At 34.0% G+C, this 15978-nt stretch overlaps 2 protein-coding genes across 2 annotated transcripts; both read left to right on the top strand.

The window, feature by feature from the left end:
* Positions 1–204: 204 nt before the first annotated feature.
* On the top strand, positions 205–853 carry LOC124454803. The gene is made up of 2 exons (XM_047005555.1): positions 205–349; positions 600–853. Exons 1-2 carry the CDS (start codon positions 235–237, stop codon positions 851–853), a joined length of 369 nt encoding a protein of 122 aa, XP_046861511.1. The 5' UTR covers positions 205–234.
* Positions 854–4094: 3241 nt separating this feature from the next.
* On the top strand, positions 4095–13582 carry LOC124454802. Its single transcript, XM_047005554.1, has 4 exons — positions 4095–4392; positions 5278–5394; positions 7396–7587; positions 13407–13582. Exons 1-4 carry the CDS (start codon positions 4128–4130, stop codon positions 13580–13582), a joined length of 750 nt encoding a protein of 249 aa, XP_046861510.1. The 5' UTR covers positions 4095–4127.
* The last annotated feature ends 2396 nt before the right edge of the window (positions 13583–15978 follow it).

Below are 15978 nucleotides of genomic sequence, written 5' to 3'. Positions count from 1 at the left end.
TTGATGATAAGCCTTTCATAAATAAAGTAAATGTTTTACTACAAAAGCTTTAAAGAAATTAGTAATCGTCCACCTTCTAATAAATAGAAAATAAAGATGATATCAAGCTCAACAAAAGCGTTTCTTGGGACTCTCATAATCCTGTCTATTAGAGGCCAAATAGTAAATGGTAATGACGACATATCAATCTGCAAGACAAGCTTAGAAACATTAAAAGACAACGTGAAAGAATGGATGGAAACTTGCGTTGATAAAAATGGCAATGACGATAACACAACTGCATGCAAGGAAGTAAAAGAATACAACAAAGAAGTGATGCAAATGCAAACAGAAATGTGTTTTTACAAAGGTATAATCTCTAGATTTGACAAATTTTCACAGTTTCTTGTTCATAGCACCAAAACAATATTCAACAAAAATAGGTAGAAGTTGTGCAGCCAATCTAATTTCAGTTATTAGTAATATTTCTACAGTGAAAAATTCTTTCAAAAATACTTATTCTGGTCTTTCACAAAATATTATGATCGTAAAGTCTATAAAATTTGCATTTTTTAATCCACTCTCATCGTTGTTATTTATAGTTTTTATTATTTATTTAGATGTTTATCCAAAGCCATATTTGATTATTATGAGCTTTGATAAAATATACTCTGTTGATTCTATTACTGGAGATATTCATGTCAGCACTATTAATGGCTCCAGTAAGAATAAATCTGACCATGCATCAAGATATAATGACATAGAAATTGATGTAGTTGAGAATGTGCTTTACTACATTGATGACAAAGACATCAAACGGGGAAATCTTGACTTGACTAGAAACGAAATTTTGCGAAAAATGTTTTGTTCATGATATTACAGTTGACTGGATTGGTCGTCGTATCTTTTACATTGACTCCACGAACATTATCTACCAAATTTATTTGAAAAGAACATTACAAGTGTTATGAGGCTTCAACCAGGCTTACAATTTTCCAGCATTGCATTTGACTCAAAACATGGGTAAGGCGATATTGAAATTCTTTTTATTTACTTGTAAGCGTAAAATTAATAAACTATGTCAATCTATTGGAGGGTTTTCTTAAGTAAGGTAAGAGTTTTTGTTTCTAGAGATGATGTTTTAATTTAATAGAAAAGTTGAATTTTATAAGTCCGTATTATGGTTTGTTATATAAAGGTATAAATAATAGAGAAAAAATCGATTTTCCAGGGAAATCAAACTCGCTTTTTCTCGAGGGAGCGAATATTAAGTATTTTATGATAGTGTTTTATGCGGTGCGGATTTTGAAATTAAATGAAGATATGATCTTCGCACTTTGCTGGACAATTTAAACAATTGTCTCATGAACCTGAAAAATTCAGGTGACTCAACGGGATTCGAACCCATGACATCTTCGATGCCGGTGCAGTGCTCTGACCAACTGAGCTATGAGTGACCGCAGAGGTCATTGGTTCGAATCCCGTTATGTCACCTGAATTTTTCAGGTTCATGAGACAATTGCTTAAATTCTCCAGAAAAGTGCGAAGATCATATCTTCAGTTAATTAAGTAATTTGTTGGCTATAAAGAAACAAACGTCATATAGTTCGACAGATTTTTATTAAAATGAACGTCTTTCGGAGAGATTTGGCCAGCAAAATTTTATTGCGTGACTATAAGGCATTTCAAACCAACTGCAATAATGAACACGTTTCGTGTGATTATTCAGCACGCATGCAGTAGAAAATAACATGCAGATCCTGAAATTTCAAATATCGACAGCGATATTTAGGTTGAGCAACCAACCAAAGAGCTTTGAAAAAAAAGGTAACAACGGAGGAATCAATGTTTATATATGATGAAGTCATTAAATGAAATAAAACAGAGCGTTAGAAACTGAAACAAAATATGAAATAATTACTTTGCAAATAAAAATTTTAGTCAAATACTCACAGAACCTTCCCTTTCCACAACCTACAAAAAAGTAGTACAACTTCACTGTGCAACTTAGTGTTGTACATTTAATTCTATTAATTGTTTAGGCTGGCCACCTAAGAGCGCTTTTCTATGACAGAAAATGCAATTTGCTTGACGCCTCCATGGTAATCATATGCTTAATAAGATATGCCCTACACAAAAGATTTCAACAAATTGGGAGCATTGTTTGTTGCTATACTGTGCTCTTTTGTATACTTTTTTGAGGCAGTGTAAGAGATGTGCAACAATCTCAATACGGAATGGCAATAAAGTTTTAAAATATTCACGAATGTGGTGAACGTAAAAAACCTCAACTTTTCGTTTTGTAATGAAGATAAAAAGAACACACATTCCAACGTAGTTACATGAAAAATATAAAATGGATTTTAGTTTTCAAAATGTGGCAATTTAAAAACATAATCAATATATCAAGTTTATAGTTTTCAAGCCTTTTTAACTAATTGAATAGCAGAGCATATTGAAAAGTCGAGAGCTGCAAATTAAGTGGCTGCACACTTCCCTTTAATAAATCCAATCACACATCCAATCAAATCACCTGAATGGAAAGTAATTCCACTACCTTTAGTTCATGCAGTGTTTCTTAGTGTAGCTTAGGCAAACGTTAGGTCTGTAGTTGCTCCACTGATGATGAATCTGAAGATAATAATCATGTGATTAAAAAGAAATTGGCTTAAAAGCCTTGTGGAGCGAGAACTTTCTGAATATGTTATAAATAATTTACGACTTTAAAATAATTTCCTCTTCTAACGATTCCTATGAACTCTCCATTCATGAGAGCCTTCTAATCAATAAATACAAGCCTTCACTCTTCGTGCAAGGAGGTTCCATTCCACTTAACCTCTCTTAACTTCACTAAATCTTACTTCCCAACTTCTTTATCATGTAATCCATTTGACACCGCCTCCTTTAGTCGTAATTTAACACCTTTTGCAAATACAATATCTTGTCTTAAAATCTCATTATAAATTATTACTTTCCTGAATATGTCTTGAGTAAGGACGAAATGTCAGTATAAATTCAATTTTACAGCTTTTGGTCTATTTCTATAGCTCTAATTAAAACTTTATGTTAGGCATTAATTGTTATCATATTACAAGAAAAAATTAAGTTTCACGAACACAAAAAGCCAAAAGAACTGTAATATATACGAGGAAGTTTTTAAAGAGTTCGGGGCAAGTAGCAATGAACGACAAGAACACATGGACTTTGCTGTTACTCAAATGCGTAATATATTTAAGAAATGTATTGGAGAATGCAAATATGCTGCGATGATAATCAAAACTGCCAGTTGCATGAAACATTTTCGATGAAGTAAAGGCCATAGTGTTCAAGCAGTTTTTGCAAAAAAAGTATCAACAAAAGACAATGTTTTTGAAGCTATAGTTCTTTTAAAGACATTTGTGGACAATGATACATCCAAGGAGCTGCTAATTTTCATGCAAGATGAAACTGAAAAATTAAGAAAGCTTAAAATTGAAATGACAAAGCTTTCTTAATTTTATATCTACATGAAATGGTGCATAACATTTACCAACACCGAATTTTCAATTCGAACAAAAATTCCACGCATCTGATAATTTTCAGCATTATTAGTTACCAACACAATTCATTCAGCAGCCACTCCAAACTACAGCATTACTCATTCCGACAATAATCTCAAACAATACCAATCATTATAGAAGTTATGTGAATAAAATAACGTATTACATTTATTAGTATGTTCTGAACCACATGCAATGTTTAATTACTTCATATATTTTAGTTCAGATTTTAAAAGAGAGATTTCAAATGATAAAGGTGATCTTTTCCTATTAGTTACAATAGCTTTATATTGCTATATTATCAAATTTCATGAATATGTTCCATTAAACCGTCTATATATGAAGGTAGTTCTGAATACTTAGACAACATCTTTGTCTTAACTAAAAAAGTATTCTATCTTTCCTTTCTTGCATATATTAGCCTGACAATTGTTTATGTATTTCAGTACGTATAGAGAAAACTAATGTACAAAACAAATATTTTTATTAAGGTATCTATTCTTGGCAGAAAGTACAGAACTTTTCTTATGGTTATGGAGCATGGCTGCAAATAAACATCATAGTTTTTCAGTTTCACTTCAGTCAATAGCACTTGATCTAACGCTTGACATGGCTAAAGAGAAGATTTATTGGCGAGTTTCAAACGGAAATGTTTTTTCTTGTGATTACTACTCCCATAATGTAATTGATTTTGGAACATCAGGAGGTCCCATGGCAGTATTTGGGGATTTTATTTGTATCATGACTAGTGTTGGACAAAGTGTCGTTAGTGTCCATAACACAACAGATCAACGTACGAGACGCAAATATTTTCTTCCTGTTAACAACGATTATTTTGATGTGGCTGTACACAGTATCACTCCTGACTCAAACGGTAGTTAAATATTTACTAATTTGACATAATAATCTAAGACCTGCAAAAACTCCCACGCTAATGTTCAGAAAATAGAAAGACGTTATAAAGTTCAAAGTTACATTACCTTAGTAAACGGTTGTTCTTCCTTCCATAATTATAGATTTGAAAACATTAAGTTCAAAGTGAAAAGTGTCTAATTTGGACATTTTTGCCGTTTGTCTATTCTTATCAAACTTCTTGGGTGTTAAATTTAAGTCTTTATTGTTTCTTACATCATTTAAACAATCACTTGGGCTTGAAATCAGTCTTAAATAAAAAAAAATCATGAAAATAGATTGTAAGACAAAAACGTCCAAATTGTGCAGTGAGCTTAAGTTTATCAAATTTCTTAAAATTTCAGTATATTGCAAAACAGAGTTTAAACTTTTACATTTTTGGATTAAACTAAATTTGAAACTTTTCATTTTCTTTGTGCATGCTGTTCAAATTGAGGCGATTACGAAGTAATCTCATGGCTTTCGAGATTAATGTTTTATTTATTTTATTTTAAATAAACAAGGCAAAGCCATGCCAAAATACTTGAGCTTTGACACATTTTGTGAGAACTACTGATGAATTGATAATTTTCTGAACATTTTTCAATTATCTAACTTCTTTAGTATATCCTTTATAGTGTCCCAAGCAGCCAGCAAATTTGTTCATACTCTGTAAATTTTCAACATTTATTTAATTGTTTTGTTTTTACGAAATGCGTAACACCAAAAATACCAACATTGCATAACAAACTTGCTTTCTGGGTACGTGAACGTGCATACTGAGTGACAAATTGTGTTCTTTGAGGAAGAATATGTTTCGTTTAAAATCCCTGGTTGATTTTATTTTTAATTTTATTGATCGATATAGCGACAAGCACTTTTCACTTTCCTTTGTGTGGACCCAACACATACTATCGTAAAATTAATGGAACATTGAACTGCACGTGTATGGAAGGATACTTTGGAGAATGTAACTCGTGCCACGGTATGGATATATTACTGTCTTTATCAAGATTTTTTATCACCGATCAGGAATAAAGAGCATCTCTGTGCAGTTTTAAAACTTTGTTCTTTGTTGATAATCCTAAGATGTTCTCTGTGCTGTTGCTTCTGTGCAAGGAATTCGCTGCATCTACATTTTACATGTAACCACAAAATAAGGCTCACAGCCAAACATACAAATTCATTATTATCAATAATATCAAGCAGGAAATCAGTAATAAATTAGAAGTATGAAAAGCTTCAATACACTTAAAACTTCCTCAGCACACTACATTGAAAGTGTATGGTTCTCTAAATGACAATAGCATATGTTAGCAATAACACATTTTGATTTTCTCTACATTAAGGAGGGTGTAGGGTTAGGGTTAGGGTAAAGGTTAAGGTTAGGTTTAACACTCCTCCTGAAGTTAGTAATCTAGCTATGGCCCTGCTAACCTAGATACACCATATTAGATAGTCTTGAGTTTATTATTGGTTGGCTTTCGTAAACTAAGAATTCTGTAAATACAAACTTTAAAAAGCATTTTGACAGACATGCTTCCAGACCTCCTAGAATGTGTGCACCTAAATAATATTGCATCCAATGTCATCAACCAATGGATTGTAGCTTTATGAACTTATTCCATGAACAGACAACTATGACCGTTGTCCGATTACTCAGTATGCTATGTGGGCTGAAGCTTACATTCCCGCGTTTTTAAAAGTCCTGTTCTCTTTAAACATAGTTTTTACTCTTTGCCATTCTAGATGAGATAAATGTTCAAAATTTCTATAATATATCCTGTTGGAAACTGTGCGATATACTATTATAATGCTCTATTTATAGAACTCATAAAGTAGTGAGTTTATCTCGTTCGAAATTTAAATTTATTCTATAATGTTTACACTATGAGTAACAAAACTGAAGCAAAGGCAAAGGAGCATAAGAAACGGAAAAGTCCTCAAAAGACTGAGATTTTTGGGAGAAAGTTATATCACTTAAAGTCCCACAAATTTTTTGAAGCTTACAGGCTGCGCAATTAGTCATCCGCCGCTTAGTATGGGTGGTATGCACTGATAATATTCATTCATACATATCTTGTTAGCTTTCGATGTAAGAAAATTAGGTTTTACTATTAAGAATTCACTTCCTTTAAAAACCTAAATAAGCAATATTTTTAAGAGGTACAATAAATAAGGTCAAAAAATGCATGTAAATAAGGTGTAATAACGTTTCTCAGTAGATGGCATTAAATTTCTACTGGGTTTAATAAAATTTCAAATGACTTTCTTACTATTCAATTTAAGGCTATTGGAATTAGACTGGAATTTTTTATTCAGACATAAAAAAAATTTCATGTAAGCACACATTACAATGAAATTGACTTTAATCTGGAAAATTAGGAATATTATTTGAAATGGGCGTAAAAATGAGCTATATTTGACAGCTTACCTCAAGTTCATGCACATTTTTGATGTTCTGATTTCCTTATTTTAGTATTTCTTTCTCCATTAAAACATTATGGAATGAATTAGATTTTAGTCTAAAGCAGACAGTTGATTATGCACGATATAAATACATAACAAATCCACATCAACACTTAACGATTATTATAACCATCCATTTAATCACAAAGGTTTCTCCTTATGATTAAAATGTCAAGTGTTAGCCGGACTACATAAGCTTCACAATCAACTTCTTTTATTTCATTTACAATTTCTATACAATTTTTTTTAAAATTGTATTTTATTATACTTTGCTCTGCAACTTGTGCTACTCTACAAAACCAGCTCAAAGACCCTCCTCATTCTTAAAAACCCTTTCGTAATGAAAGACTTGTTTTAAACAACATCTGTCTGCAAAGCACAATCCTGCCTGTTTAAGCATTTTTAATCAGCTTTTACAGTTAAAAAGTGCATATTAAATATTCTATTCTATTCGTACAAATCATTCTGAAAATAATTACTTGTTATTGTTGTCTTATTTATTTTTTCATCCGTCTAGCAAGCTGTCCTTCTGATTGGTTGCATATAGAATCATCTTGTTATTTCTTCAGTACAAAAGCAGCAACATGGAAAAAAGCAAGAAAGCTTTGTCAACAGAAGGGAGGAGATCTTGCTGTTCCAAAGAATAATGCTGAGAAGAATGCCATTTACAGAATCATCTTAAGAAAAGGCAATAAACGTCATTTTATTGGTTTGTATCGCAAAGAAAGCGACAATCAGTTCCACACAGCTCAAAATGGCAAGCCCAGTTTTACATTATGTTATCCTGGAGGACCTAGTTGCCAAATATTTCGCATAGAGAAATGCGTTGTATATAAATTTTACAAGTGGAATTTTGTTAGATGTGGGCGTCACTTTAACTTCATCTGTCAACGTGAGAGACGAAATTTAAACTGTGAGTAGCTTCTATAATTATCAATACATGAAGTACTTTACACAAATGTACTATTTTGTAGTAAAATGGTTGCATTCTTTAGTTATTGTTTTCCTGCCAAACAAATGTTAGAACTAAATAACTCATTCGACTATGTAGTAGACTGTTGAGCACTAAAAGCGAATTCTGAACTTTTTGTGCAACTAAGAGTAATTCAATCAATGGCCCAAGGTGAAATGTTAATGGGTAAAGACAAATAATTCTCTTATCGCCAAAAATAGTTTAACATATTCAACTAAAATTAATGTGGTACCAAATTTGGCCAATCTGAAAAATTGCAAGTATATCTTAGTTCATACTTAAAGATGTCAATTCAATAAAGAACTGGTATGCAGGGAATGGTCACTTAAATATCAAAAATAATTAAGAGTTATGTTTAATAATAGTCTTTGCCCGAGTAAATGTGTCAAAAACGGAACCTTAGATAAAGCTTCCCCAACCTTATATAAATTCAAAAGACCTGCTTTTAGGCAATAATGAAAATGCCATACCTTCTTAGCCATTCCTATTTACATAATTTCTTTGTCCGTCACGTCCTACTGCTGAGCACATTAGGTCACAAAACATGAATATTCGCACATATATGAATATTTAACACCCTCAATCAACGTACTAATATTGGACCTGGTCGTAGCCAAACTGCTTGTATTTAGTCTTGTTTGGTTGCTTTTTCTGGGTTTATTTACTTAGAAAACAATAAATTTGAAAATAAACACTGCTTGATGGAACTATGAATAAGGCTTGATTGAATAATAATTTTTTAATATTTTACGGCAAGATGCAACGTCTCCAAATACCGCTGCTTTTTTTACCAAGATATGCATATCTATGACGACATTCTTGGATCAAATATGATTTTTCCATTTCTTGTAAAAAATTTTTCAAAGGATTTATTGCGGGTAAACCGTCGAACTTGTTTGGTATAGATGATATGCTTTAATTTCATATAATTTTGTTAGTCGATGCATTTTCTTTTGCAAAGATAGTCCAACATCTTGAATTAACAAACTCAAAATTTCCGAAACTTGCAACGACAGGATGAGATAATTAATATGCCCCTGTTGTGTGAATTTTTCCAAAGCTAATCTCATTGCTTTAAATGGCTAAGTTGTTTTTCGTTTTTTTATTAATGATGAAAATAATTCAAAATAGCAACCGTCGTGGGTACACGTCACACTTCATAATTCATAGTCCTATTAGCTATGTAAGAACTAGGTTTGATTTATATCATAAATGCCACCTTATCAATCCCACTATCAGATTTAACTTTCTTTATGTGTGGTTCTGCTTGTAGCCCTTGGTGAGCAATCTTCTATCGTGTACAGTAAATGATCGTTAATTAATGTATTCTGTTAATAGACTCATTCTTGTTGTCAAAAATCGAACGTAGTCTGTATGATTTACAAAAATATTTGTCTAAACGAATCTAAAAAGTTGTGTTGGATTTACAAATAAATTACTAATACATACAGTCCCAAAAATCACAGATCTCACGATACTCTCATTTGTTACAGAATTTACTTGACGTTTTAGTTGTTGATTTGTTCATATCAAATACACGTATTAAAATTTTAGGACAATTATGTTTTTACATTTTCGTAAAATCAATTAAGAAATATTCAAACGTAAAAAATTAAACAAAAAAATTCATATATAATTATTACACATTTTTAAATTAGACATAAAGTTGATTAATTTATGGTACACATTTTAAAACAACTTTATTGTGAAACATTAGATATCGGCGAATGTCAGTCTTCTCCTTGTGGCAAAGATCACTCATGCATAAATATCCCAGGATCCTACGAATGCCAATGCTCCATTGGATACAAACTTGACAAATCCAAAAAGAAATGTATCAGTAAGTTGGTCTTTCTAGATCTTTTAACTTATGTTGCAAGCTTACGTGACTTCATGAAAATTCTTTGAAAACTGCTTGAATTATTAAAATATGGGAAATGCTTGACAAGGTCTTGTGTTCAAATGCACAAATTATTAGCTAACTCAAGAAGGGCGTTTCTCGAAAGTCTCTGCTGATTAAGTGAATTAAAAGCTAAATAGATAACAACTAGTGGTTTATGTTACATTAAAACTGACTTAAGCTTGTTTAAAGTTAGCATTTTATGTGAAACCAACATAAAGTTGGCATTCACTTAATTAGAATTCAATTTATAAGTAAAGACAGTGAAATGTGGTTCTGATTGGTCAATAGCTGTGTTTTCTATAGTCTGTGCAAAACAGATATGAATTTCAACCAATCAAATCAATCAAATTGCAAATCAATCATAAATTCATTTTAGGGGTAAAGTTAAAACGTCTGTTTTCAATTTGTCTGTTTCAATTTATTGTTGCTTTATAAAATAAATAAATGATGTTTATGTGTTTGCACTGGCTTATGCAAACCTTAGAGACGTTTTGTGAGAACTTTCAAATTCTCGATCAGCTCTCAAGCTCTAACTTCCCAAGGTCTCCTCTGGGATGGCATAAGCCTGTGCAAATAGATTAAACAACTTTTATTTCTTAACTAAAGGCCACGTCATTGTTTATAATATTCTTAGGTTGTTGGTTTAAAATGTCATCTGTCATTTGAGTTAACACATATGGTCAAAAAATTATGTTTAGTGCAAAAGTGCAATTGGTATTTTTCATGTAGCTATTGCTGAAAAGGCTAATTAATTTTTTTAAATAAAGTTTATCACTTAATCAACAATGACAACAGCAAGCACATAAAAAGAAATTAGATTGGAGATATAGTAGGTTTAGTATTGAATTTTCAATTGAATTACTCTTGTTGCAGCATTTTCCCCTGAATTTAAGAACAATTAGTTGTTGTTATATTTCCTTATAACTTTAAAATTTCTCACAAAAATCATCTGTGGGGGAGATCATCTCTGATCTACTACCTCCCTGAGATTTCCGTTTAATATAAAAAATCTTTTAGTTTATAGAGTACCATCGAGTAGGCAATCAGTTTGAAATCAATGTAAAGGAAACAACATTGTCCATAGTAATATTAGTTTTGATTACATTAGCTACCCGTCAGTGGAATTTGCAAAACCTTTATAAAGTCTGCCTGACCCTGACTTAAAAAAATGTTGGTCAAGTGATTCTAAAAATTTTTTTGTAATAGTAGTCTCAACATTTTTGATGTTTACAGGGTGATTTGTTTCATATATGATACAAATAGTGAATGATATATGATGAATGAGTATTTTTGTGTGAATTTACTGAATTTTGCCCGTATTCTAAAACTTCAATCACACTCATACTCAATGATTGCAACACAGAAATCACGCTCCTATAAAGTAATGGCAAATTAATGTATTCAACAATGGCATGCTTTTTTGCCAAAATATTTCAAATTATAGCTACGCCATGAAAATTTGCGGGGGGATTTTGAAACTTCATTCTGTGTGTGTGGATAGGGGTAAGCCTTTAAAAAACAGGCATTTGATACCAACGAATACAAGTATTCTATTTTTCGCCTTTGTTACCCATGCTATAATATCCCAGGCGATTACGATTGTAGAAAACGTACATGGGATTTTTGTTCGACGATTATTTTCTATTGTAAGATTTATAAATGCTCTATGACAAATGTTTTACTATCAAAACCTATAAGAGAGATTCCTGCAAAATATAGACAAAAGACCAAAGCGAAGAATTTAACTAGTCTATCTAAGGTAGATGGCTACATTTTATCGGCAAATGAAGCATGTTGAAGTTCTAAAGTTCATCGTAAAATTTTTCTTTGTATATTTTTTCAAAGTCGTAGTGTGGCATATACCGAACGTTATTATACGGACAAAAAATAGGAAAAGGTTATACAAAAGTGAACTTACGATGTTCATGTATGAAATTAAGAGCCTTATTTTTACCAAATTTCACGAAAATATTTCAATTCGTTTTTTCATTTATGCAAACGAAGCGATATTTTTTGATTTCTCGCAATCTAATTGCCTGCAGCAGCGGGCATTTTTTTACGATACCTAAATTATGAGCCAAAAGTGATATTTTTAGCAATAAGTTGGTTATAAAGTGAAATTTAAATTTCTAAAATTGATTTAAAAGCGATGTAAATTGCTCAGCGATAAAGCACAGTGTATTCAGATGAAAGTTGTCATAGCAAGAGTGTATTTTACTGTACTTAAGAAGTAAAATTTGTAAGAAAAAATCCAATTTTTTTTCAATGTCAAGCTGTGTCGGCTATTTTACAACGCAAATTACTTTATAATAAAATTAAAAAAATATGTTATTTACCGTTTAGGTCGGTCTTCACGGAAAAAATATTTTCACAAGGTCTTAAAGGCTCCGGTAAATAATATAGATTTATTTTGATTTAGCTGTCCAAAGCGATATTTTTTGATTTCCAGCAATTTGATTGGCTGCGTGAGCGGGCAGCTTTTTACGCATATCTGCCATTAAGCACAAATTATATTTTTTTGCAACATACCTGTTTACGAAAAGAAATGCAAATTTTATAAAATTGATTTGAAAGCGATGTAAATTGTTTAACGATTAAGCAAGGTGTTTTCAGATGAAAGATGTCGTTACAAGAATCCATTTTACTATCCAGACAAAGCGAATTTTGCTGAAAAGCATCCAATTTTAGCCTCAACATTAAGTTGCAGACCTTGTGAAAATATTTTTTCCATATACGGACCTCCCAGTCGGTAAATACGTATTATACAAGGGCGGATCCATGGGGTATCCAATGTGGCACTGGAAACGGTCAGAATTCGAAAAAAATCTTGAAATTCAGACATTAAACATATATTTTCTTAGTTTATTCAGTTTATTTAGTCTATTTTTTAACCAAAAACACTAAAAAAAAACACAAGAAATGCACTTGTTGACGTATTCGAAATTCGCATTTAAGCGACAGATTTTATAAATCATCGTATTATTATGCCGTTTAGATTTGCCTAATGTAATCCGATTATCCTACAAAACGTAACTCGATTGCTGTTCGGAGTCCAGTTTTGCTGTTACAGTAGTATACAGAGCGTTGCCGCTGGCGCACTTCATCTTGAGAAAGCGTCGTTTCTAGCGCACCTCACAGTTAGAGAAGGAGTATACACAAATCTAAGCGCCCCAGCCCTAGCTCGCTTACGTACTTCTTGTAATTATGCTAGCATAATTACAGCGAAGGTCAAACCCAGGACAACGGCAGGAGCCAAAGACGTCCGGCCCACCACCCTGCGCCTGCGCGACCGGCCGTCGGGGTCTATTATTTAGAGAAATATACTCTCATAGAGTAATCCAAACGTTCGACACCCGTGAGGCAGGGCAAGAACAAGTGTGCGTGGTTTCTACCCGGAAAGCTCACCACATGTGGGCGAAGCTCCATAGGTGAATACTGTGGACTTCCTATGAAGCGATTAAGGGAAGGCGGGCGACTTCCCCAACCATGTCGTAAGTGTGGCGTCGGAACACAGGCAGAAACTAACCTTTATCAAGCCTGCGGTGCCGATAGGGTGCATCATAAGCTCGTTTATAAACAGAAACAAGCAAGAAAGAGATTTGCTAGAGTACTCGCCGAATTAATTTCAATTTAGAGAATTATCTCGCGTAAGATATATTACTAAAATTTGGGACACTTGAGATGAATACTGCCGAGAAACTTCTGCAACTATATGACCAAGGTGTAATCAGCGGACAAGCGCTGAACGCCTCTCTTAAGGCTCTTCAACCGCCCGCTGACCCGACACCCACACCAAAAAATGTCACTCCGCCTATCCCAAAACCGTGAAAGCGCATGCCTATCCCAAAACCACGCAAGCGCAGGCCCGCCGAGCCTACTGATGATGAGATGAACGCATAAGCCTCATCTTCGCCAATGCCAGCTTCTTTTGCCAGCTTTGGGATAGCAGTAATGCCGCGCCACTACCCCGCATGACTGTAGTGCGCCTCTGCAAGGCGTTCTTCAACGCTTCCGTCCGTAGAAACGATGGTTTTTCCTCCATTACGACGAGATTCTTTGGGAAAGAAACGTAGAAACAGCACTACCACATACACCCCAGTGCCTTGCAAGTCTGGGGTTGCCGTTATGATTTACAATTATACCATTTATAATTGGTTGCAGTCTTTTGCAACGCATACAAAACGCGACCGTCATTTTCACTTGACTATGTTTTAGTTTGATGTGTTATGTTCACCAAGCTTTTCTGATTTTATCAATTTTATCCGCGGCTTTGATTGCCAAATGAATAGTATTAATACCGAATGGAAGCGCACTACTCAAACCTCTTATTCTTCCTCCTTTTTTATCCAGAAGTTCACTTTTAGAAAGAAACTAGGAGACGCCTCTGTCACAGACTCGGTAGCGCCCCGTGAGCCTAGGTTGGTTTTTTGTACATTCGATTTTTCCTTTGACAACAAGTTGTTGTTCCTTACAGTACAAACAGTAAGCGATGGCCAGCTCTATATAATGCACAAAAATTTAGTCTGATGTGAAAAATGCATCGCGATGTTAATTATTAGCGCGCTCTTACAGTTTCTCTAGCAAACCGTTTTACAATACACATAATGGAGCGCCGAACTTGTATCTCGTTACAAGAATAGCAAACAACAAGTTTTGACCGTTCCATTCACTTTTAACTACGTCAGATGGTGGAAGGCCGAAGCTGTCAAAGTAATCTACGCAGAACTAATCAGCAAAGCCGCAAATCCAGTGAGTCCTGCCTCCATCGAGAAAGTCTTGTAAGTTGATTATAACACTTTCTTCAGCTTAAAGAGGCTCTTTAGGAAGCATGTCTTTTGAAAACACCCTCCTAAAACCTTTAGCTACTGCTTTTAGATTACCATTTACTATACGATTGATATCTTTGTTTGATAGCGCCTTCCACTTCCTCACCCCCGTCACTGCGTCCCGGGAAGGAATACTCCTTCCCCCGACGTTCCTAATCGAAGGGTTTTTCCTAGGACGGGCGCTACGATGGAAGCAGCTACACCTGTAAGCAAAGAACCAAGGAATCCACCTTTTTGCGCGCGCGTCATGGCTGTAATCTGACTCTTAGACAATTTTAGATCGATTCCAGATCCTTTGGATCTTGCACCCATTATTCGCTTGATCTGTGTATTAGTAAGCATAAGCATATCAGGACCTTCAAGAGCGCTATTGGCAATTCGCAAAGTTACTCCTCTTTTGTCTCTAACTGCTTTTGCCAAGGTAGTTTTCTGATCTTTTGAAAGTTTAATACCGTGAACTGTGTATCCAGAACGAACTTTCTTACAAGAGCTACTACCGAAATCAAGAAGACTTTTATTATACTCAGGTCCATTAAATGGTGTGATACCTCTTCTTCTAACTATACCACTACCAGCAACTGCTTTTGCGTGCTCCGGGGATAGCACCTGATATAGCTGCTAGGCCTAGAAACGGTAACACTTTTGGTATGAGTTTAATGAGCGTAGGTATTCAGTTTTCCAACAAGATTTCCAATAAAGCTACCACCTTCTATACTTCTTGACCCAGGAAGATAAATACCAGCGCCTTTAAACTCCTGAGTGATTACTCGCTCCATGGCGTGTCTGAGAGCTTTAACCAATATTGCGTTATCAATGTCCGACATTTTTGTGCACATGCAAAACAATTTGCGTATATAAACAGTCGAAAAATTTTTATTTTTTTCAATTTCTAATTAATTCTGGTGCAAAGTAATCGGATTAAACGTAGCATATCACATCAGAATAATCATCACATCAGACTAACAGACTAAACCATTTTGTCCACTTTATCGTTAATCGCATTGAGCCGAAGGAAACGCTCGCTAAGCACGAAGCAGTACACGTGGTACGCCTGTTCACCACCAGCATTGATAGCACTATTAAAAGGGCCACCTTAGATCCAACGAACATTAACGTTTGCCGGAGCTTTTCAAAGCTTCAGGATGAAGACTAACGTCAAAGTGGTAAATAGGAAAGAGGTTTGCGAAGTCTCCTAATTTTACTTGAGAGCCTGTATCCGGGTCGCTGTATTTCATCACAACGTCTTGGAATATCATGTAAGCTCTGCTGTAATTTCTTTCAGCAGCTGTGTATTGACTTCAACCTCTTCTTCAGGATACTTGTGATTCTTATTCATCCGCACATGAATCTGACGCAAATTAGCATTATCAAACATATGTATAGTTTGTTCTTGATTTT

This window comes from Xenia sp. Carnegie-2017, unplaced genomic scaffold, assembly GCF_021976095.1.
Source record: "Xenia sp. Carnegie-2017 unplaced genomic scaffold, XeniaSp_v1 HiC_scaffold_3, whole genome shotgun sequence".
Lineage (NCBI taxonomy): Eukaryota > Metazoa > Cnidaria > Anthozoa > Malacalcyonacea > Xeniidae > Xenia > Xenia sp. Carnegie-2017.
Note: the sequence above shows the minus strand (reverse complement) of the source record. Positions and strands in the feature narration are given on the sequence as shown.